This window comes from Daphnia pulex, chromosome 7 (genome assembly GCF_021134715.1).
Source record: "Daphnia pulex isolate KAP4 chromosome 7, ASM2113471v1".
Lineage (NCBI taxonomy): Eukaryota > Metazoa > Arthropoda > Branchiopoda > Diplostraca > Daphniidae > Daphnia > Daphnia pulex.
This window is the reverse complement of record NC_060023.1, coordinates 951,479-975,853: the sequence shown is the minus strand read 5'-3', so window position 1 is coordinate 975,853 and position 24,375 is coordinate 951,479. Positions and strand designations below refer to the sequence as shown.

Here is a 24,375-nt window from a genome sequence, read left to right as displayed (position 1 = left end):
CAGCAGACAGACGTTTGGATTTGACATTTCACTTTTTCTCAAAAATCGTCCAAAGGTCACTGTTATTTCCTGTTCGTTCATAATTTTATTAGTCAGATGCAATTCAAATGTTTCGTCGTGTTTAATGAATTTTCTGTGACCATGCTTTGATTAATGATTATTTCAAATTGTTTCATAAAAGTAAATGAACAAGTTGCAAGGTCAACCCTGGTCAACCGTTGGGATTTTTGCTGCTGTCACAAAATACTTCTATAAGAAAAGGGTAATATTTTGTATCTGACCAATGTCCAACCAATATCTTATAAAGATATTATCAATTTCTTGCAGTCTGCTATTGCTCCTTTTTGCCTAATGGATGTTTGTTTTTTCTGCCAAATTTTAGATGTTTGCCAGTTTTGAAAAGTTTTAACACTCAATCAATTATTTGTATTATAATCTTAGTCACATGTGTTGTGTTTAGATAACAACAACGAGACTGAGAAATGCAAAATTTTATTGAAACTTTACCTTTATTTATTTTAAAGATTTATTGAAAATCAAGATTGCTTTGGTAAATTCAAATCAAATAATTATTTTATATACAGGAGAACATACTCAAGCCATTTGTCATCGAGTCTCCAATAGTCTAACACAGGACCTACCACTTACACCACAGGAATAACTAATAGAACAGCAACTGTCTAAATCAAGGTGATCCAACAGAAACTTTCATTCTTCTTCCCACAAGTGCGAACAACCTGAGGTCCAATTTTCCCTCAATAACAAATTTCTGAATATTTCTTTTTATGTTTTTATTTATATACCTTTTTATACAATAGTGTACTCTTCCTTGACAAATGTTTTCAACCACATGACGAATTTCCAGAAGGGGAAACCGTGTCAAGTAGCTCAGTGCTAGCCTTCGTGTCAGAAAATTTCTGTTTGGGAAGACTGTAGCAGTTTTGGCGGCTTGTTCTGCACTGATCTTGAAAATCAACATTTTAATGAAGGTAACTGTCGTGTTGGCCTTCAGTATATTACGGTAGTTGATTTTGTAGGTCACCCAATTTATTTTCGATTTATTATTTTTCGATTGTCATGCAAATCAATTAAGGCAATTCATCAATATTGAACCAATGTGGTGCTGTGCGGGGTGGCTTGCTAATGCCTTTATTACCTCAGCAGCAAAGGTCGATGATTTTTTTGAAAAACGCTTTGATAGCTGGAATCAATCTTTCATCAAAATTTAATGCACCTGGGCAACCTTCAGGAATAGAAGTTGGGCAACTATTTTTGATTCCAGTGTCACTAATCGTGGTCCCCCCGGAAACAAGACATTCAGTTGGCCCCGGCTTGCAGCTTGTTCGTACTCGAACTGCACCTCCGTTAATGAGCCAATGTATGTTTTCTAGTCAGCGTTTTCAACCATTGGATTATTGTGTAACCAAAACTCGTTTTTTTACTCATGTAGATGGATACGGTTGGTTCAACAACTGCCTTGCCTCCTCAACCAATTCAGATCACAGCCGACAGCTCTGTTCAACCGTCCAAAGAGTGGCAACAATCGCTGGACACTGAACTGCGTTCCCATACAAGGCATAAAATCGCTCTGGCAATCGCACCTACTCCAGATGTCTACGCCAAATTGTTGGAGCATCACGATATAGTGGGTTTTGTTGTGAAACTGGAGAGTGACATGTACGACATTTCCGATTCGCTCTCCGAATACTGTAAACTCGCAGATACTATCATGTTTTACTTTAAAGAAATCCCGTATGAAACATATTTACAACACAAACAGGCAAAGGTAACACTAAGTCATGCTCTGACAATGCCATTGCAACAATTTACTTCCACGCCTTTGAGTCATGATCCGATGTCTGGTGATCCGATTCCACTTCAACAACAGCAGATGATTCTTTTGAGCAAGGTGATGGAACAATTGGATGAAAACAACCCTTCTTATGCCTGTCAGTGTGTTCCTCTTAGTTCCACAAATCACGTTCCTGCTCAAAACGCGACACTACAGTCTCAGGAGAAAGGAATCGATTCGACCACGGCTTGCCCATGGAGTCCCCAGAACATGTGCCAGTGTTGGCTCCAGCGACAGCAATTCACATCAGTGCCTGCTATCGGCACTCAGTTGTCTGCTCGGACTCCATATTGCGATTTCACCACGGATCCCTTCTGTAAAAATCTACTGCCATGTCATGACATAGACGATCCTATTCAACCGCATTTCGCGCAAACAAATTTTCAATCCTTCCAGGAACAACAATCAGAACCTCCAAGCAACAAACCAGTTTTGAAGTCTAATGTGCCATGGATTGAAGAATCTGAACAGGAACAGTTCGGAACCGTGCCAAGAAGCGGAATGAAGATGCTCCCTTCGATTTTGTGCAGTTCCGAGACAACAGAGGGAATTAACCGAATCCAAATGCCCAACGAACTCATGCAACAACTGCAACAAATAACTGACATGGTGCCATTAAGTCTGGATCGTTGCATTGAACTACTATATCAAAGTCTTCCTGGGTGGTCTCAAATCAATGTTATGAACAATCCCGTCAACAGTCGTTTGCCTTTTTCCCGTGCCAATATCAATCTAAACGTGTCTCAGCAACAGTAGCAGCAACTTACTAGAAGATACAAGTCAGCTTTATAAAGTGCAGATAGAAGTTACGAAAAAACAGATATGTTAGTGGTATTGTATACCAGTTTAACCATTCCATTTTAGCGGTGCGGGATGAATATCGTTACCGATTGTGTCCTAAGAACGGAATCAACAAATTGGTCAGCAACAACTACGATTTGGCGTTGTCCAGGTCTCCATTAAAATAAATGTTCTTCTGGTTGATCCATTCTAGAGTGTTTGAATCCAGCAGAAACTGCTCGTTTGCAACGTTATCCACAAAAACGGGTAGGGTAAATTTAGCGTCTTCTTTACTGCATTTTTTGTTTATTGATTAATCCGTAACACAGAGAAGTTTTAAACATTGTCATTTTCGTGTGTTTCATTTGGATTTGAGTTAAATAAGGGATCGTTTTTTAAATATCTAGACTGTTGTGTAAAATCCCTATCATATTTCATCTGTCCTCATCATTCCGTTAAATTTTGTTTGCGTTTCTTTGTTTATGTGTTAAGTCAGATTCATAACCTGACTGACTGTTAGAGTTAGAAACAAATGAATTAAAAAACGTTGTATGGCACGGAATTAAATAATAGCAACCGAATTCTTTGATTTAATTACATTTAATTCATTTTTGTTGCGTGCATAGCAATAACTTATCAGGGAAACACGCCCTTTATTGAAACTGGTAGCTGAATTAGAAAAACAAAAAATAAAGACCAGCCAAATTTGCAATAGATGTGGAAAATAAATTTTAGTTGACAAATGGACAATCCTACTCATTTTTTCTAAACTGTCAGGTAACATTATTACGAATAATCAGTTAACCGAAAGAAGGTCTCAAATCTGCCACCAGGTGCCTCTGAGACATGATAACAGTAATGGCTGCCGCCTACCGTTGCTATGATCTTACATTAAAGACTTTTTTGATAGACATTTTCTGGAATTTGTGAAATAAGGAAAGTGTGACTTAATTACAGTGTTTGATTTGTTTTGTTCCCTTTCAAGAAGCAGCTGATTACCAGTAACTCAGTGAGACATGTCTCAACTTGGCTTGGACGTCTACTTCCTCAAAAGATTACTATTGATGGTGATGACCATACACTGAGAAAAATTGTGTGTGAGTATCTCAATTTTTCAGTTCTCTGTTTAATATTGTTTGTTATTTTATTTCAATTGAGTGTCAATCGAGGTTTGTTTGCAACATAGTAGTAAACATTTCTTTCTTCTAACAGTAAATGGGTTACAATAGCCTCGGGTAAATTTATCAGCTGCCAGAAACATCAATTTCTGGTCCTTTGCTTATCTTAAAAAAAAAATCTATTGTCAGTTACTGATTTTTTTTTTTTTTTGTATTATCTGACAGAAACTGTTCCACCAACAAAGGCACAAAGCTCACTTGTTAGATTTTTATAGTGTGCTTTTTTTTACTTCTGGTTTCTAAATTAGCTAATAGTTCTATAAATATTCATTTGGCGTTAAAAAGAACCTCATAACCGGAATCCTCGTGAAATTTGGAGTCGATTTCCTGCCTAGTAGAAAATATCGGGAAATTTGGGTTTTCGTTTAAAACACATGAAATCGACCAAAAATTTCACGGAGATAATGAATATTTGGTTTTTCGAATTCGAATATTTGGTGTAGAGGTTGGGTGAGAACCGTGAATTGGTATAGAGGTTGGGTGAGAAGTGAGAACTGAACTGTGGAGTGGTGTAGAGGTTGGGTGAGAACCATGCAATGCAATTAAAGTGGTGTAGAGGATGGGTTAGAACGACACGTGTTATATTTTTCGACACTTTTGTTTTTTAAATTTGGTTACTTTTATGTTTTATCTATATTTTATGTGGTGTAGAGGTTGGGTGAGAACGACACGTGTTGAATCATTATCAAGCAGGTAGAATAGCCGCAAGGCTTAAGAGGTGAGGGTGATAAAAAAATCGTATATAAAGGAGACGAAAAAGGCCAGAGACATTAGTCGAGTGAACAACTCCGACACGGCAACAACTGCAGTGCACTATTGCCTTGGTCACCAACTGCTTTCTTCATCGTATTGCCAGCTCGCAATCATGGGTAAATATTCTTTTTTTTACACGGAGTTTTGTCTTAATGCCACTTTTCTACTAAATTTTAACATGCCAGTTATTGAATGTTAATGTTTCAATTTATTTAGTTTCTTGTTATTTATTGTGTCGTGCTACTGTTGGTTGTCGTATCGTTCACTGGTCGACTGCTGCTGTGCTGATGTCTCCTGGGTATGGTGGATACCAAATCGCAACGCTGCCTCCTTACTATTCAACAAAACCATACGCAACAACCGGTTACTCCACAACCAAGGCTCCAGAACATCACGCCGCAGCTTATGATGCTTACGGGCTACATCACCAAAGAGCCTGCCGACTACACCGAGGCTTCCAAGTACTACACCACTAAGTCACCGGAGTACTACACGGCTACGTATGCTGCCCTTGCCTACTGTACCGAGGCTTCTAGCTACCACTCCATCCTAGCTACTACACTGAGGCTCCAGCTTTTTACAACAGCGGAGCGCGTAAGCCCTATACTACAACCTACGCTGCCCCGATCCACTACACCGACGCCCCGAAGTATTACTCTGCGTAAAAGGAGTCGTCTAGAAAAATGAAGTCGTTTAAAAGGAGAGAAAAGGTGATAGAAATTAGTTGAGTGAGGATCTCCAACATGGCAACAACTGCAGCGTATAGTTCTCAACAACTGGATTGTTCATCTCATCGTATAACCTGTTCGCAATCATGGTAAATATGCTGTTTTTGTTTTCATCCAGTTTTGTACGGTATCAATCTTGTTTTTCTATTTGTTCATATGCCAGTAACTTAATATTAATATTTACATTCGTTAATTGTATAGTTTACTATGGCGTGTTGCTGTTGGGTGTGTAATCGTTGATGGCTGGGTCGACGACTCGTGTACTGATGTCTCCTTAGTATGGCGGGTGCCAAACCGCAACGCCGCCGTCTTATTACACAACCTACGCAACGACCAGTTACTTCACCACCAAGGCACCAGAATATTACACCACAACTTATGATGCCCCGATCTGCACCACCAAGGTACCGGAGTACTACACGACTACGTAAGCTGCCCCGTCCTACTACACCGAGGCCCCGAGTACTACTGTTCCCAGCTACTACACCGAGGTTCCGGCTTATTACTCCACTAAAGCTAGCGAATACTACACCGAAGTGTCCAAGTACTACTCTGCACCGAGCTCCACCATCACAACTGAGGAGGCGAAGTATTACTACCCAACGGCTGCTCCTTCGTACTAAGTTGACCTGAAAAACTACACTGATGCGATAGCTTACTACACCAAAACCTACGCTACACCTAGATACTGCACCACAGAAGTCGAATATTACACAACAACCAATGCTGCCCAGTCTACTACACCGACGAACATCAGTATTACTCTTCTCTAAGCTACTACCGAACAGAAACTTCCGCTTACTACACCACCTAGGTCCCGGAGGTTTACACTTCAGCTTACGCATCCCCAAGCTACTATGCCGAGACTTCTAAGTACGTATCCAAGGCAACCGAGTATTACCACTGCTAACGCTGTTCCGACCTACTACACCGAAGTTCTGAAGTTTTACTCCACCATGAGTTACTACACCACTGAGGCACCTGAAAATTACACCACAACCTACGCTTCTCCAACTCACAACAGGGACGCTTCTAAAAATTAGAGTCGAATTTTCAGATTTGTTGGTCATATCTTAAAAATTACTAGTCACTAGGAATTGTTGATCTTTGAGAAAATAAATTTTTATCAGGGTAATCATTTTGTACGACTTCTCTTGCCATCTAAAAGCCTTTGACATTGCGACGTTTTCATTTTTTTTTTATCTTGCCTATTTCACATGTTGGAGTTGACTCTGTGCTCTAGTCACTCTGCACAGGGACAATCTGGTACTTAGACGAATTTCTACGGGAGAAACGTATCGTTAATGTTTACTCTTAACTTTTGAAATTACGTGTAACAAAAGAGTTGTCGAGTTGTCTTCTACTCTTAATAGAAGTTTATTAAAAATAAATCCTGAGACATCACTTGTATTTTGTATAAAACTGGAGTATATGACTATGTGTACGACTGAAATTCTGAACATTACTTGGTTCATTGTGTCTTAGTTAATATATAACAAACACATGAAAGGAATTGCTTTAATATCCCACCTCCACCCACAATTCCACCACATTTTACAGTCACATACACATATACATACACACATACACTTAAGTTAACCCGTTGGCTGCCACGCCATACAACCCGTAGGTTGTACTCTACTACTCTACGCGCCACGTCTGAAGGATCCATGGCCAAGGTGGGACTTGCCATTGCTGACAAGTCCGGGCTGACAAGGGGGAAGTCCCTATGGTGCATTGCCTAACAGGGCCTTTCGGCGCGGCCAATGCTAAGGAGCTAGGGGAGAACAAAGGCGTGGCAGACAACGGGTTAACTAACACAAACACAAATATTACCAACAACAAATGATGATCCGCGCTGACATTTTGGAGATACCGTCGACGTTTTGGTGTCCATCTTCTCGACGTGCATTACCTGAATAAAGAGAAAACAATTCTTATTTAGTGACATGCCAATAAAAGTTACATAATACAGATAGAAACAATAATCAAGTTTTTCAGCTCAAAGATTTAAAGATGCAATTTTTTAACTTAAAATCGAGCTTGCAATATTGAAAACTGTAAACAGAACAAAGTTCACTTGCTAGTCTTTTAAAAAAAAATTCCGGAAGTATACCGGAAGTAACCACAGCGCCTCAACCATTGAGCTGTCGTCAAAATAAATCACATATTCGTGATCCCCATGAAATTTGGGGTCGATTAGGTGTGATTTAAACGGAATCCAAAATTTGGCCAAAATCGAGAATTTTCCTGAACTATAGTTCAGGAAAATTTTCGAAACCGGAAGTACGAATACGTAAAAAACAAAACATGAACTATACCACAAATTTGACGAGGATCACGAATATGTGGTTCTTTCGTACGTCAGATGAATATTTACTAAACTACAGACTGAAATGAGTAAACCGGAAGTAGAAATAAAAAATCAAATATCGAAAATCTAACAAGTGAGCTTTGTTGGGGGAATAGTTACGGTTAGTTATCACTAAATATTTCAACAAAATAACTGCCAATAAATGTTTAAAGAGATGTGCAAAGTAACTGAAACTGACTGTTTTGACAAATGCAAATTTTCAAAAAGCCATCTAGCGTTAGAAAAAAGAAACGTCAAAGTAAAACTTTGTTTGTGCGTAAGAAGGGCCTGATTTTGGAAACTTTTACACACACAGAGTTTAACGCAACTAGACTATTAGTAGATAACCTACGAAAATAAGTCAATTGTTGGATACCTGGGCATAATCAAGTGGTGAATGACTGCAGGTGTGTAACAGCGGCACGGAAGCGACCACTGAAGTGTTCCAACTCGTCAGTGAAGTTGTTTTTTTTGTGTAAGAAGCTGGATGAGCGTACGTCGGGAAGATAAGGATGGAGCAGAACGTTGGTCTTGGAAAAAAGCCAGCGTTGGCTCAATAATCTCCGTGCCAGGACCACACGATTCCATAAAGAAACTGCGTACTCTGTGAAAAAAAAGTTTTACATTAGTGAAAATATAAAAATGAATAAAGCATATCAATCTTTACCTTTTCTAAGAAGCACACTGAAATGTTAATGATCAAAACTGGAAAAATGGTATTCTCAGCATTATTACTCCTCAGGTTGAGGTAAATTTCCTGAATGTTAAAGAAAGTGTCATGAAGTATTTCAGTAGCGTGGTGATAGGTGATATTGATGCTTACCTTTATCGTAAGGATGAATGGTGATGAATTTAGTAAGGCATTTGACGTGGTGTGGTTGGTGTGATAGCAGTAATGGGGAAATACCTTGTCTCCGCACATTTGTATTCCACAATATGTGGGCTTCACACATGAGTTTTAAGCTTTAGACAGCAATCACAGCATGAGGATGTAATGAAGGGAAAGTGACTGAGCGCTAAGTAAACTTGTTGGAATGACTGACAGTGCTCATGCTCATGGACTGACAGTATGCATATAGAATTTGAAGAAATAAGTTGGTATAATATCAAAATAAGTAAACTAGGTCAAGATAAACTTACATAATATACAAAGCTCAATTTGGTAAATGAAATCACAGGAATATAAGCATAAATTAGCAACAATTAGTTTCGCCCATTTCGCCTCTTTTCACGACGTAGAAACAACAATGGCGACACTGGCGACATCTAGTAATGAGTTTTGAGTCTTAAGTTAGTTGCACTGTCACAGTTGGTCGCAGACATGACAGTCGTTCGTTATCGTTACTTTCATAAGTTACTTCAAATTTCGAAACAAATTGAAACTGTTAAACAACGGAGATCGGATAATGAGTTAACTGTTTTTAAGTAACGATAACACAATCTTTAGCAAATGATTCGTACTGCATTCTTGACTAAATGTTTTCAGATAATTTCAGCTGACGTTTTCGTGTGCCTGGACAACTAGGTGTTCGACTGCTCGTGTAAATAGAAATAAAATGGCTAATCCAGTAATGCAAGTTTGAAAGCTGTGTCTTCTGAAGCTCAATGATCTCTACTGAAAGGTAGTTATTTTACAAAAATTTATTTTAGTAAGGTTTCTAATGTTCCCATTAACTTTCCCTTTTGAGTTTTTGTAAATCTTCAAGATATTGATGCCTTTGCCAGATCCAACTCTTTGCTGCTATCTATTTTGCGGACAACAGTAATCAGCTACTTAAGATTTTGTGGTGATCTTGAGTGATCTCTCCATTAGTTCTAATTTAGGACATGTATAAGATTGATAGATTTTAGGTACTGCGTTCTATCACAAAAATATGGTTTTAAAACTATATCTAAACATACTCTCCTTTCAGGATAATCCCTCTCCTCTGTTATGGTTGTTTGGAAGAGAGATTGCTGGATTTGAAGACTGATAATTTGTGTAGATGTAGATAAATTACAATTGCATATCTGGGCTCCCTTCTTTTCTGTGGCCCCGTTTCCCTAACTAACCACTAACCATTAACCAACGCCCGCCGGTGGTCACTCACCCGTTGTGATAACTAGGAGGAGGGGAGGGCTCTGGTCGAACGGGGACTTGGAAGGCTCATGATCTGAGGAAAACTTTTGGAGGGTCACGAGTCTAACCAGAATTTTACTATGACTAATCGTTCCCTAGCAAACTGGTCTCGCATCCTTCTCTTTTCTTCACTAGTCTTTTTCCCTGGTTGCAGTCAATCAAGGCAACATTTTCCTGTCTTGACATTTTAAATAAAGGTAAAGACCAAGGAGTTCGAAGATTTTTCATTGAATTAATTGAAAAATAATTAATAATGATAATATAAAATAACAATTTTTTTTTTCATAATAATATGTATTTTAATTTAGTAAGTTATTACCCAAAAACCCAACCGATCTATAGTTTAGACACAATTAGTACTCCACCTTATCGCTACAATAACATATGCAGCAATACCCATTTCATCGTCGCGCATCGCGCAAGTAATAAATAAAAAGGTCTAGTAAAATTCAATGACAAGAGGGGATAAGAACTGGAAGGATTTTTCGTTATGGAGTAGGAACCAGGTAACTCTGGGTATGCATAGCTGGTAACATTAAGTGAAGTTAGGTACATCCTACATCGTGGTTGGTCGATAAGTCCACACAATTTCTACGTGGAAATTATGAACATTTCAAATAATCAAACATAAATTTAAAAATTTGTAAATTTAAGTTAAGTTGATTAATCTTCATGGCAGGAACACATATGGGCAACACCCTTCCACCTCTCAGATTCATTAAGTTTGGAACCTGCAATAAAAAATAGAGGATAAGAAAAATATCACACAATACAAATGAATTGAAACTTAGTTGTTATCCTGTAATTTAATTATGTTATCTATAATTAATGAATAAATACAAATAATAAACCATAATGCCCGAGCCCTATATACAGAAATAAACTCCAGTCTCTAACTTGGATTGATTTCATATTGACAACTAATTAACCATTTAAAAATAGATAACTCAATGAAATAAGCTTCTTTTGACAATACAAAAAAAAAATTGGACATAGATAGGGATAGCAAGGGAAACTAATTAGTTGCTCATCAGGTAGAAGAGGTCCCAGGTAAGATTGATTAAACTTTCCAGAAGCAAGCAGTAACATCTAACACTTAAGTAATTAATAGCTTTCTATTCTATTAAACATGTTTACCATTGGTTTTTCTTTCATGCAAGGACGAAGTCATGGAGTTTTTGCAGCTTTAATGATGATCATCAAGTCCATGTCGACCACACGGTGTGACTGACTCAACATGGAAGGAAAACTAAAGAGCAGTGAAGAAAACTTTAAAATATGTACTGTGTTAACATGTAAATAAAGAACTGAAATAACTTTTACAGTAAGTCTGGTAGACACCGACAGTTAATTTAATCCGCCATGATGTCGATCGTCGAATACTCCCACGTCGACCACATGGTGTGACTGACTCAACGTGGAAGGAAAATCTCAGCAAACTAAAAAGCAGTTAAGAAAACATTAAAATACACGGTGTTAATATGTAAAAAGTAAACTGAAATTACTTTTAACAGTAAGTCTGGTAAACACCAAAAGTGAATTAAATCCGCCATGATGGCGATCGTGGAATACTACTCATCAAGTATCTGGCTGATACAAGAAGTCAAGAACGGATGACAGCATGACAGTTGACACATTTGACAGAACGAGACTTAATGCTGCGAATTCCAATCGACTTATCGACATGTCTGAAAATGAATTTTCGCCATCTGGTGGTGGTTGACTGAAGTATTGACATTTCGCCATCTGGTGGTGGTAACTGAAGTATTGACACTAATCGGTCACCCGCATTCCCGCAATAGCCGCAAAATTACAATTAAAGTGACTTTAACTACGTAGTAGGTTTTTTAGACAAGCAAGATAAATTCTGCACTGTTACTGCACCTCCATTTACCTAAAATTCAATTTATTTTAAAATCCTTTCTGCTACCCAAAAATAAATAGAAACGTCAGATTAAGTAACCTCGTTTAAATGTATATTAATAATATTCACGAGATTATTGCCATCATGCTGTGATGAGGCATCAACCGCATCAGTTGACTATCAGTTTCAACATTTTTAAAAAGGATGTGCCTGAATTCAGATCTCATGATCCTTGGAAAAAGAAACACACCCAGCACAAGAACTAAACAGTGTACATTAATTCAAGTTTAGTTTAGACATCAAATAAAAACCTACTCTGCTTTTGACAGCAAAATTCAACACAAAATAAAATTAGGTCCTAAGGTACAGGTTACGAACTTTAAGTTGTACTCAAAACTCTACTATTCTCTGTCGAGTGTTGACAAGCTATCGCACCTCCATTCTGCAATAACACGTCGACCACACATGAGGAAGATTTCATATTTCAAATCATTTCAAATCAGAAATGTTTTATAGTTCTGTTGGAGAAAAACAAATGCCCTATTTGCTATTTCACTTCGTGATTTCGATTCCAATGAGAAAGAGCTTATAATAGCGTTTATGGCTACCGCCTATTGTCAAACCGGTACCATACAATACTTTGTTAGTTTTTAATTATTAAAAAAAATCTGGAAAGATTGTTTACTTTCGGTTTCAAATGGAAAAAAAAAAAAAAATCCAAGAAAACTACCTTGAAGAATTGAGAAAATATTTTCCATTTTCACAATTTGACGTTTTTTGAGAGCGCAAGATACAAGTATAATTTGGTCCTACCTTGTTGGCGTCGCAGATGTTGATGCATCGATTCAGCAAATGCCAGCAATCGCAACAGAGAAGCTCGATGGACGAGCATTACTTGCTAGACGACACTCACGACAGTCAAGGTCGGCAGAGCAACTTGAAGGATGCAATTTTACAGCCTGTATACAGAAAACAGAAAATCTAAATAAGTTATTGGAAAATTCAGAAAACATCATTAAAAGAATGTTTTCTGATGTTGATGTTCGTCTTCACGTGTGTAAACACCACCACCCTAGAGGATGTCCTTTCCTTTAAAAATACGCATCGTATATGGCGGTTGTTGAGTTTTTCAAGTTCTGAGTTCACCAGTCACTAGAAGGGGAAAAAAACGTAGGAAAAAATTTACATAAAAATTACAAATTTGTAATGTGAGTTAGTGTTTGAGAGTCTTTGACGGTAACGCGAATTCTTCTTCAATCGAAAAGCCGACCAAGCAAAAATAGGGAGACAGAAAGTTTCAACCAAATGTTCTATCTATTTCCTTTGGGTGCCATTATTTTTTAAAATCCTGAAATATAATACAATTTAAAAAGGGGTTAAGGAAGTCATCAATCTTGTTTATCCAATTCCATGACGAATTTGAGATCAGAGCCGGCCAGATTATCTTGTATCCACTTGTCGATGCGCTCGTTGAGTTCTGGGCTGAAATGATTTTTCCAATCACCAGTCTTTCCTGAGCATCGCAAAGTATTAGTGCATGGAGTTATATAATCAATTATTACCCACCACAAAATGATATATAGATAGAAATTTACCTTTACGAAAAAAGGTACCGGCATCTTCATTCATGATGCCCATCTCCTTGACTTTTTCTTTCCCAGCGGCTTCGGTGCTTGCCAAGTTTTTGAAGCTCAGGTATTCCAGTACTCGAACCATTTGCTCTTCGGTTACAGTTTGGTTTAAATGGGCCGCCACCCGTTCCACCACTGCACGCAAATCCTAAAGGGAAAAAAAATTACCATTTTAACTATCTTGCCAATGCAGCTGAACAATAATTAAGAATTATATACCTGCTTCATTTCTTCGTAAAAGAGAAACAGCACGTTGGGATGGTGTCTCTTACTCCAGGCATCCAACACATGAGGAAAGTACGGTGAATAATAAACTGTAAGGGTAAAATGAAATCATTAAATTAATGATGTGAAATTATAGTTGAAAACGAGAGGTACTTTGGCCATCCATGGAATAATTGGCAAAATCTTCCAAGGTTCCTTTGAAGTCGTGAAACTTGAACAGCTTGAAATGGTGGTAATTTGAAACGATGACATCTTTTGGATTCCGCGCCACGTATACGACCTTGAACAGTTAGGAATGATTAGATATTACAACTATTTCAATTTGTATACAATTGACCAACTTTAGAAGTGTCGAGTAATTGAGGTGGGAGAAGGTTAAAAGGCAGGTGACTCTTGATAACTCGAGGTGACGGCCTCTTGTCCAACGATTCCAGCGCCCAGCATTCGCGAATTTCCTGTGGCATTTTTTCCGGCGATATCAGATAGTCCCCCCTGTAAATTCAAAATAACATTTCTACAGGCTCTGTAAATTTGGAATTGTAATTAACTTACTCGAGATAAGGTGACCTCATTTGTAATGGGATCTGTTTTGCCTTCTCTGTGTCACACCCGTTGACAATCAGCCAAACCAGTTCCTGGGTCCACGTAGTTCCTAGAAAGATGAATGACGTCACATACAATTCTAGATAGGAAAAAGTTGCTTGGACACTTGTTGCTATGCAAGTTTCCAAACGAAATGAAAACAATTTTATACCTGATTTTGAGAAAGTGCAGACCCAGGCGTCATCTTTTCTCGGTTTGAATTGGTAAATTTCATTGGCACGACGACCGTACTCTCGACTGAAGACGAATCCCCCAGGTTCGCCTCTTACCATTCCTTCGTTCTGGCCGGGAAAGATGTCGATGAACGGACTTGTTATCGATTCAGGTATGAAGTTGAATTTGACGGGAAGTTCCTGAGCTTGTGATTCATCATCTTCTTTTCTTTCTTGAGACATTTCAAGATGTTTTACTTTGATCACAACACAACTTAACTGCACAGAGTAGAATGACGGGTTCTGACAACAGCTGATAAAAAGAAGCCTCAGGCCAAACAACATCACGTCCTCTAATGGTCTAGAAGACAACCACACAAGTTAAATTTCAAATTTGAAATATCAATTATCGCTTTTATCGGTTTAAAATTTTATTCACAATTGAATAAACAGATTATTTTAGTTTGAGACCATTGGTTTACGGCATCGACCAAACACGTCGCGACTACGACCTGATGGACAAATTCTGAAATCCGTGATGGCGATTACTGTATTGAAATCAAGGCTTCGAGTGTCTTTGTTTTTTGGTGAGTTATTGACCGATGGCTCGTTAGTATCCTTCCTGCAATTAAATTTTAGCATATTCATTCCTCTTATAGCCATTCTTTTTTGGTAAATTGTTTCCTGTTAAAAACGACAGTTTATACTCACTCAAATCTGATCGGCACTGAACGAACCGATGGCGTCACGACCAGCAAAATGCCAATCATCAAACAGCTTTGTAAAATGATAAGCCTCATCTCGAATACAGTTAAATGAACTGTAGATACAGGCACATAGGAATAAAATGGCATTGATTATTATTACCAGGAATTTAACTATTTTAAGTTATTTACTGTCAAGAAAATAAAAACGTCTGCTCCACTGCCGGAATACTAAACTGTGAACAGTACAATCTTTTGTATCATTGTGGTTTCTTTTCAACAAGGATTGTAAGTTTTGTAACAAATGCTTGATGTACATTTCATAGTAAAACCACAGCCGTGTGTTGAAACCTAGCACAGATAAAAACTTCCTAATTCGAGGGGAAATCCGATCATTTATTTACTTGCTGTCGTTTACAAGAGTTTAAACAAGTGAACTGTCCTAATGGAAACTACAGTAGGCCTATGTACACGGACAATATTGGACATGTGTGATAAATATATTTGCGTGACTGTGTTTAGACTTTGCGTCATAAGTTATAGCTTTCTTTGTTGTGATTTTTCAGTTTTTCTAATGCTGAACTAATCAAGGTTTCTGCTCATCAGGGACACTTAAAACTAATTTTGCATTTAAGTTTTATTATAGACTCTTGTGGTTTGTGCGATTTTCTAAACATTTTTTTTCTACGCAATTAAGTTCTCGGCCGCAATCTAAAACATGTCAGGAAGTGGTTCATTCTGTTTTCGATTTGTCGTTCTAGATGGTGCACAGTTTCTCAATAGGTTTACGAAAGTTTAGCAGTTAAAATTTATCTTTTGATGCTAAATTCGTGAAAAACAATTTAGAAATTTGCTCTGAATTTGCACTTTGATTTGATATGCTTCAAGTAAAGTTTACTAACGAGTAATAAGATAATGAAAATTGGCAACATCCGCTGGCGGAATGTTTACGTAATTTTGACTAGTGATGAAAAATGAGTTCTTACATTTTTGACAGATGAGACATGTCGAGATGTATTTACTTTGATGGCAGAAGAAATTTGAGTTAAACACAAGTTTTCACGTTTCCACTTTAGTATCAAAAAGCAGCTGTCCAGCTGATGAAAATTTAAAACATTGACGTAACTAAACAGCAAACCCATCGACCATACGTCCTCTACTGGTGTGCGAAAAAAGTTACTTAATCAGGTAATAAATCGTTCCGAAATTATGTATTCAAAATTAATGTTACATAGTTGATTGGACAGTTGATTGCTTGATAGTTGTATTGTAAAATAATATTGCTGAATTAATTAATTTTTGAAAATGGCTCGCGACAACGACCGGTCAGGTCTCGATAAAGACCCGACGGACACAATCGAACATCTGTGATGGCGACTCTAAAGATTTGAAATCGAGATTCGTTGATCTTTTGTGAATTGTTAACTAGCGGTCCGTTGGTAACCCGCCTGTAATTCCATTTCACAATTTAAATTTCGTCATTCGCTTTCAACTTTTCTTCAATGACGTTTTATACTCACTCGAATGGCACTGCTGAACGAACCGGTGACGTCACGGCCAGCAAAACAACAATAAACCAACAGCCTTGAATAGTTATCAGTTTCATCTCGAATATTTACGAATTAATTGTAGACTGGCGCCGTGGGGGGTAATTAACAATTAACAGATTGTACGTCTCAAGGATCCTGAATGAATTGCAGATTTGATACTTGCGACAAATGTCTGAGACTGAACTGCCGGAATGCGACTGGGTGAAAACCTACTGCGCTGTCACCACTTTTCAGTCAGAAAATCAACAAACGTTTGTTTGCCATTCGTTCGGGAAACCACATCCGCAGTTGAAATTTCCAAATGGAGGAACTGAATGCGGATGTACCGATGCATACGATATACTGTTTTCTTACTGGACCAGCACTGTAGATATTATTAGTAATGACTAAACCGAATGAATAACAAGATGTTTATAGGACCGAGTTCGGTTAGCAAGAGTTTATTTTACTGATATTATCCATAACGGCCAGAATTTATGATTGACATTTGTCAGTGACCTTTGTTACAAATTTGCTACCAATCTGACTAAATGTTGAAAGATTTTGCCAATCAATATCGAGGTGCAACCATTCTCCTACACCTTCCAGTCCAGTCTCGATTATAACCCCTATGGCACGGTCGGTATCCAGAAATTGCAACTGCTTGCTGCGGCAGACTTGCATAAACTGGCAGAGGTTGTGAAGCTTGTGGAACTTGTAACACCGTGTTGCTGCACGTTGAACTGGGCGGTGGTAAAATCACGTTGGGCTCCTCCCAGTCGTCGACCGTCACTCTCGGTCTTCCGCAGTAATAGTTGGTTCCAGTACGATAGAGTTTGGCTCCGACGCCGCAAGAAGGTTGTTGGCTGCCCAGTCGGCTGCACATGCCCATCGAATTCCTCCGTGTTTGACGCTGGCATTCAGTATTACCTCCGCAACTCCAGTAGACGTGTTGGCCATCAGCTGGACATCCTCTAGGTACCTGTTGGCAGGCGGGAGTTCGATCTTCCCTCACCACTAGCCACTGGTCGTCGTCACAAGGTCCCTAAATGCATAAAACACTTTAAAGTTAAATTGAAAATCCAATTTTAAAATGTCTAAATGAATACCTGCTCGTTTTGCTGGTAACATTGGCCGTCCATGTAAACGAAATCGCTCAGACCCCGTTGGCAGTAGCAGTAGCCATTGTTGTCCGGTCTGTCATAGAGTTGCTGATTTCTAGGACAGGGATTACCAGGGACTCCGATTTCATGGCACTCTCCTTGGTAGAAAGTTTCTTGAGTCGACGGACATTTCCTCATTCTGATTTGTTAGAAAATTATGAAACAAGCTGGCTGAATATATTCAAATTGTAAATGAATGAATTACCCGAGCATGTACTGGAGACGAGCGTATTGCTGCTGGACTGGCACTTGCTCTTGGGTCGGAATTCTCGCCATCTGGTACTGGATGTTGGGCCACCAGAGCGTCTGCATGTAAGTGGACAAATCATTCGTCTGGGCGGGACAGTCGGACGCCAAAACTTTCTGGATTTCGCCCTCCATCCGATTCATTTTGGCCATCATCCCGGCCGTGCCGGAACTATTTGAATTATGAAATTAAAGGTTTTGAATTAAATTGTCACTATATTTGACTAGACATTTCAATGTTTACCCAGGATCGTAATATTCGTAATTAGCATCTGTAATCGTCGCGAAGTAGACGAGAGTGAACGCGACGAGAACAATCCGGACAAAATTCGCACTCATTATTATTAATTTTGTTTTAATAATCAACGCAAGTTTACTAGTGAATAGACGAACAGTCCGACTTCGGAATCCCGACTGTGAACGGTGCAAAGAAGCCTTTGAGGTTAGTTCAATTTTAACAGGGACGTGATCTTATAGCGGTTGAAGAGATTAGTTCAAGAATGAGTTACTTTGTCTATCGTAAAATGATAATCATCGGTTGAAATGTTTCGTAGGCGGCTAGGCCAACAACAACACCTGTGTGGCTATTAAATTTGGGGCCTTGGACGTGCTAATCTGCCATCCGATAGGATATAGTGTATGCACGTGTAGGGTGGTTGCAGTGTAAGTAGAACAGCTGATATGACATACTCTACTTGGACTGGTTAATCCTATTAAGCTTAGAGCATTTACGACTTTTATGACAGGATGTTGTTTACGACAATTATCTGGTAAGATATTTATGGGACATAACGCCCTCTATAGGGGGGATCAAAATATCAAATAGCTATGACCATAGTCCCTTATCACACATGATAATGACGTGAAATAGTTTTAGCCACTATTTTCGTGTGTTCTATTTGTTTTGTTGTTAGCGGTGCGTGTTAACTATGGACTAACACGGCAAATTGAAAAGAGCAAACATTTTGAGGTGTGGCTCTGCACTTTGCCTGGGATCTTTTATCCTCGGGAGCTCACATCATAATCATTCACCGACGAGAAATCAGTTGAAGAGTGAATGGGAACAAGGAAATTACAAATAGAAGATTGTTTCATCATGTCTCATCATGTTCACAACTACTTGACTGTTTCGACAGGAGCTAATGAAATAGAGAAATGGCTCCTAACCTTGAATGAACTGTGTCTCCATCCGTTTTCCATCTCATGGCCGTAATGTCCGGAGGGCTCTTCCGTTCTCACAGGTTATGACGGCTAATTCTAACCAAAAGAATTAAAATTAAAACCCCAATCAATAAATGAGCACACGATACAGAATATTTGGTGAAACTAACTCGTACAATAAGCAACTAGCATATATGTAAAATGTTAGTGATTTCACGGAGACATTTTTGGCTCATTGTGTAACCATAGTCACCGGTACAAGAACAAAAATCGAACCCAACATTTATACATACATAGAACATTATCGCCTTTACATTAAATCCCCATTCAAACTTTATTTCAAAGTTGATCTATGGCAACAAACAAACATGATAAATCTTAACAAACAACGTTCATTTTTTTATCTCCCGATACTGCCTTCAAAATCCATAGAGGGACTAAGGTTAGAGAACGATTAAGAGCCTTCATCGATAGGAAAAAATAAACCTAAGAAGAGCTTAAATTTCGTATAAAATGGGGAAGCAAAGTCTCTTCTTCAGTCCATTAAAAACACACACGATACTCTAATAAGAAGGAAAGAAAATGGTTCGCTGCTTTTCAACAGTTCACGTAGCTGTTTTGTTGTTGGCTTGGTCGACATGTTCGACCACTACTGCCGTCAATTTAGAGGGAAAACTGCAACAACTAACAGACACGTTTGTAAGTCATCCCTTTATAAAAATTACAAGTTACATTCCTCACAAATTCATTCGCCAAACTATTTTCACAGAACCAATTCAAAGTAGAAGTTCAGGCAAAAGAAACGAGACTGCAGGATGAAGTGGCTGAACTAAAGGCAAAAGTTACAGGACTAGAAGCCCAACTACAACGTCACGAGTCGTTTATCGCAAACCTGCAGAACCCGACGCCGAAAATCGCAAACGACATCCAACCGAAATTAATCAACGGAATGCCAACTTCGTGTGCCGAACTCAAGTCGATTGGGCACATCTGGAGCGGACTCTATTCCGTCATGGGTGTCAACATGGTCGAAACAATCTATTGCGACTTCACCAAAGCACTTGGAGATCCAGGTAAACCCAAAATTGATTTAAATTCGACTCCCACTAGGACGATCCTAACTCAACTAATATTCCAATTTGGTAGGACTACAGAAATGGATCGGCTATAACGATGTCAAATCGGTGCCAGTCTACTTTTACGTTCAAAAGGACAATAGTTTCAACCTCACAAACACTCCGATCCCATTCGAACGCGTTTTGAACAACATCGGAAACGCCATGAATATAGACACTGGCATCTTCACGGCACCCGTCACAGGAACTTATTTCTTTGCCGTGTCCGGAATGGTCCATTTCCCTTCTTCCCCTACGTCAAGACAAGAGATCGGTTTAGCCTTGTATTCGAACGGCAACGAAATCGGTTTGGCTCTGGCTGACGAAGTCGGCACTATTGAACAATTCGGAACTTACGATATGGAATCGACCCTCAATCTTAAATCAGGAGATCAAGTGTGGTTGGCCATCAAGTACAAGTCGACAGACACTTACGTATTTGACAATTTCCAGCACCAGAATCACTTTACTGGTTGGCTTCTGCAACAAGATTTCAATAACTCGGCGTACCACATGAGTGTGTAAATTAATGTCAGATGAACAATTTGCTGCCAACAACAAATGTATGCCTTAATATAAGTTGCTCTCATTTTTGTTATTTGTTAATTGCAATAAATAACATTAAAAAGGACAGTCGAGAAATTTCATTTCAACCATTATATCAGCTCAATCGTTTAATTTAATCAAATCTCGATAAGGAATTGGAATCTTCAGCTGGCAAAAATGTTAACATCGACTAGCAGTTTGGTTTTAAATCAAGCAGTTAATATTTTCTTGAGAACAATTTAAATGTCTAAATTTACGATTTAATCTAAAAAACTCGCATCAGCGACGTGATACGTATCTCCTGGACCAATCCGTCAAGGTTACACAAAGTTCAACTGGCTGTGATAAGTTACAATGGACCTTATTCGATAACGATAAAAGTGGGACTATTCTTAGCCAGCAATGGAAACAGGATGGATAAAGAATGAAACCTTGGAACTCATTTACTCTCACATGAATGTACCCGAGGACAGAGGGAAAACGAAACTACGGAAGGGTAAAGAATTTCCTTTAATAAAATATTCAGTTAATAATTAATTAACAACCCATCGCAATCACGTTCGATCTGCAATCAAATAACACAACTTGTGTCCCTAAAAAATGCGAATACAACATGGCATCCGTCCATTATCCAATGATGTCTATACAGTAGGTCGGTCTGTTTCAAACTAAGAACCTTACGGTAATGTAGGCGGAGGGACTGAAATTGCAAATGTATCGTATTCTATTGGGGTTAACGAGGGGTTCCCAATGTCCTTTCCATTGCCGCTTGTTCACGCCAGACAAGAGGAGCTAACAACAAGCCGAACGACCACAGCTCCAACCCTCCCATTCATTCTCGTTTCTTCCCCCCCCCCCCCCCCCCCCCAAACTTGATTGATGCCACGGCCCCCTAATTATTTAATGGCAGGAGCAAAAGCAAAAGAAATGGGTCCTAACCTTTATTTTGGAAGGAACTCCATCAGCTGATTCGTCTTCAAAAGTTCATTCTCATGATGTCCGGTGGTGTCCCGATTCTCCTGGATGCTCCAATCTCACAGGAAGTGACGACTATATCTAATCAAACATTCAAAGTAAACCAAATTAAAATCTTCAAATGAATTCATCCGCATTTTACAGCCGTTAGTTAAAATTCATGCTCATATTTGTGAAAACATCGGGATCAAGCAGTAAATTCTTTATATCTTTTCTTTCCGTGCCAATCCGATAGCGACAATATCTAGTAGTAAATAATAGAAATTGAAGACAATTTTACAACAACATTGTCGATTGTTGGGAAATTCTAGAAGAGCAATGAGCAACAAGGCGACAAAGAATTTGACGGAACACGACCAGTTTCGACTAATCAAGGATGCGTTCACAAGTGAATGGACCCAAAGTTGCAAATTGCTGACAAGGAAACGTTTTAGAAACACTTTCTGTCTAAAATTGAAACGAAAGTTTAAAGCAAAGGCTGGCTGGAAATTATTTTCTTTGAAGGGGCATTGTCTGAAATTGAAGTGTCATTAAAATGAAGAAAGAAACTAAAATAGTCAGCTGGAAAAGAAAGTTGCATATAGCTGAAGAACAAACGTGGGAATAATTTCATTCGTTTCTATGAAATTCAAAGGAATTTGCACTGTACTTAACCGATTTTATTGTAGATATTAATGCAAGTGGAGACCATTGTTGGAGTAACGGATGTATGTTAAATGAACTAGTGAGTAGTAAGTTCTCCCTTACCTTGAAATGAAACAAACTATTTTTCATCGGAAATTCGGAACACGACTTATTGTTCTCAACTTGGCAGGAAGTTAACTTTCGATTACGCGTAGCAGACGATTTTTCGACTTACTTACTCAATGATGAAAGAGTCATCTAGCGGACCCCAATGGACAATGCATTGCGTGCCCAATGAAATGCGTTAGCAAGGTATACCCAAAGGGCTATAAGTGGTTTCTTTCCCATTTTCCATTAAAAAAAAAAAAAAAAAAAAAAAAATATATATATATATTAATGCTTCAAACAGAATATCTCTGATTTAGTTGAGGATGAATTCAAACTTGCAGGCAACCTCAGATTCTTAGCACAGTAGCGAAAAGTTAGTGGAAAAGCGAATTATTTCCGACCGAACGTCTTGGTTGGGAATTGAACCCGGGACTCCGGTGTAGCTATTTAAGACTATACCACTGAGCTACTAGGTAATAGATGCCAGCTATGAAATATTGTTAGATGTTCTCAGCCAATAATTTTTTAAAATACAATTTACTTCCGGAAATAGTTTGATCAGGACATGCGCCCATGGTATAATGGTTATAGCATCTAGCGTTGTATCAAAAAGTCCCGTGTTCGATTCCCACTTCCGCCACATTGTCTCCCATTGTTGTTCCCCATATCGCCCTGTATAATATAACCATGCATGTATACTAACCAAAACCAACTACAAACACTAACTACTAACTACTAATTACTAACTAAAACTAACAACTAACGCTACTACTAACTACTAACTAAAACCAACAACTAACACTACTTACTAACAACTGATATGCGCGGCATATATACAAAAAAACTTAGATAAATTCGTTGGGGCAAGTCAGATCGCTTATCATCGTAAGACGTGGGACACTCTTGTACGCCGTAGTACTCGAGGGTTGGCTACTGCTGTAATAGACCGGTATGAGAGATGGCAAACCCTGAACGAAAAAACCTTTTTAATTTCAATTTTTTTGAACGACATTACCCTCAAACTAACTCGGCATAGGAGATGTGCTGCGATGATTAAGGAAGGAATTGCATTACAATTTGAAACCGCTGAAAACATCAAGAAGCGCACGTGTGTTTCACAATTCAAGACTATCTCACGACCGAAAATCACAATGCAACATTTTGTGTCCCAGTAAGTATACCTGATTTGGTTGTCTTATACATTTACTCCCGTTGATGCAAAGTCTGCCGCAATTCTCCCCAGTTGTAACCTGATTGGATGCATCGTAACCAGTGAAATAACAACCCAAATGCCACTGGACACCACCTTCGCCAACATGCCAAACATCCGATGGCGATCTCAATGCCCCTGGAACGAAATTTCAATCGAAGAATGGAGGACGAGGCGTAATTCACGATCGAGTTTCTGTAACACGTAAAAGTGAATCGAGTTGATGAGTAAATGCCAGCGAATTCAACAATGTTAGTACTTACTCTCCAGTTACATATTTGAAGGGTATTAAAGACGGAACAGTCTGGAAGGTTGCTGTTGTCGCAGACGAGACGGGCTAAACTGGTTTGGCGAATTTCCTGCAACTGGCGCAATCCATTGGTTTGTCACTAGATATAAATCAATAAAACTTAATAACGCAAATCTGGACAATTCCTACGAGAAAAGATCGCATCAGTCTCCTTCAAAAGATAAATTTTGCGTAAAGTTAAACTGACTAGAAATTTCACAACAATTTTATTTCATCAATGAACTTGACCCAAATGAAATGAAATTTGACTTCAAAATAAATGAAAAATTCTACCCAATTGCAGTTAACACAAGGTGGTTTTTTTTTAATTTTCCAGGTCAATTGTTTTTGGGTTGTCGAAATGCAAACATCTTTGTGGTTATAATCAAGGTTTTGCTATCACAGAATTTAACACTAGTCAGGGAAAACAAGAACGACTCAGGTGCAAATAAGAAATCTAATGTTCT

General features: G+C 38.6%; 4 protein-coding genes and 4 long non-coding RNA genes across 12 annotated transcripts; 4 read left to right on the top strand and 4 right to left on the bottom strand.

Annotated features, from left to right (window-relative positions):
• The first annotated feature begins 1 nt into the window (after position 1).
• On the top strand, positions 2-3,226 carry LOC124197009. Its single transcript, XM_046592262.1, has 5 exons — positions 2-262; positions 585-690; positions 819-989; positions 1,094-1,378; positions 1,451-3,226. The coding sequence occupies exon 5, from the start codon at positions 1,451-1,453 to the stop codon at positions 2,606-2,608; it is 1,158 nt and encodes a 385-aa protein (XP_046448218.1). The 5' UTR covers positions 2-262; positions 585-690; positions 819-989; positions 1,094-1,378; the 3' UTR covers positions 2,609-3,226.
• A 277-nt stretch (positions 3,227-3,503) lies between these two features.
• On the top strand, positions 3,504-6,426 carry LOC124197008. 2 transcript variants are annotated; one of them, XR_006875922.1, is made up of 4 exons: positions 3,504-3,729; positions 4,462-4,679; positions 4,780-5,380; positions 5,493-6,426. It is a non-coding gene; the product is annotated as an uncharacterized LOC124197008 (long non-coding RNA). The 2 variants fall into 2 exon arrangements; XR_006875923.1 differs by having other exon boundaries at positions 3,505-3,729; positions 4,501-4,679.
• A 2,432-nt stretch (positions 6,427-8,858) lies between these two features.
• On the top strand, positions 8,859-9,659 carry LOC124197007. 3 transcript variants are annotated; one of them, XR_006875919.1, is made up of 4 exons: positions 8,859-9,069; positions 9,141-9,266; positions 9,333-9,495; positions 9,558-9,659. It is a non-coding gene; the product is annotated as an uncharacterized LOC124197007 (long non-coding RNA). The 3 variants fall into 3 exon arrangements; XR_006875921.1 differs by having other exon boundaries at positions 8,859-9,266; XR_006875920.1 differs by lacking the exon at positions 9,558-9,659 and having other exon boundaries at positions 9,131-9,266.
• A 706-nt stretch (positions 9,660-10,365) lies between these two features.
• LOC124197005 lies at positions 10,366-11,289 on the bottom strand. The gene is made up of 3 exons (XR_006875918.1): positions 11,276-11,289; positions 10,901-11,012; positions 10,366-10,494 (listed from the first exon to the last, which is right to left on the bottom strand). It is a non-coding gene; the product is annotated as an uncharacterized LOC124197005 (long non-coding RNA).
• Positions 11,290-12,922: 1,633 nt separating this feature from the next.
• LOC124197002 (sulfotransferase 1E1-like) lies at positions 12,923-15,056 on the bottom strand. Its single transcript, XM_046592260.1, has 8 exons — positions 14,950-15,056; positions 14,238-14,860; positions 14,036-14,135; positions 13,825-13,975; positions 13,637-13,763; positions 13,478-13,572; positions 13,223-13,406; positions 12,923-13,140 (listed from the first exon to the last, which is right to left on the bottom strand). Exons 2-8 carry the CDS (start codon positions 14,581-14,583, stop codon positions 13,016-13,018), a joined length of 1,128 nt encoding a protein of 375 aa, XP_046448216.1. The 5' UTR covers positions 14,584-14,860; positions 14,950-15,056; the 3' UTR covers positions 12,923-13,015.
• Positions 15,057-16,138: 1,082 nt separating this feature from the next.
• Positions 16,139-16,705, bottom strand: LOC124197004. Its single transcript, XR_006875917.1, has 2 exons — positions 16,463-16,705; positions 16,139-16,390 (listed from the first exon to the last, which is right to left on the bottom strand). It is a non-coding gene; the product is annotated as an uncharacterized LOC124197004 (long non-coding RNA).
• A 211-nt stretch (positions 16,706-16,916) lies between these two features.
• LOC124197001 lies at positions 16,917-23,805 on the bottom strand. Of its 2 annotated transcripts, XM_046592258.1 has the most exons (7): positions 22,425-22,520; positions 21,642-21,758; positions 19,048-19,137; positions 18,125-18,294; positions 17,840-18,052; positions 17,581-17,773; positions 16,917-17,516 (listed from the first exon to the last, which is right to left on the bottom strand). In XM_046592258.1, the coding sequence occupies exons 3-7, from the start codon at positions 19,078-19,080 to the stop codon at positions 17,043-17,045; spliced, it is 1,083 nt and encodes a 360-aa protein (XP_046448214.1). In that variant the 5' UTR covers positions 19,081-19,137; positions 21,642-21,758; positions 22,425-22,520; the 3' UTR covers positions 16,917-17,042. The 2 variants fall into 2 exon arrangements, with proteins under 2 accessions (XP_046448214.1, XP_046448215.1); XM_046592259.1 differs by lacking the exons at positions 18,125-18,294; positions 22,425-22,520 and adding an exon at positions 23,591-23,805.
• LOC124197003 lies at positions 18,293-20,787 on the top strand. Its single transcript, XM_046592261.1, has 3 exons — positions 18,293-19,740; positions 19,811-20,114; positions 20,188-20,787. Exons 1-3 carry the CDS (start codon positions 19,624-19,626, stop codon positions 20,679-20,681), a joined length of 915 nt encoding a protein of 304 aa, XP_046448217.1. The 5' UTR covers positions 18,293-19,623; the 3' UTR covers positions 20,682-20,787.
• Positions 23,806-24,375: the final 570 nt, after the last annotated feature.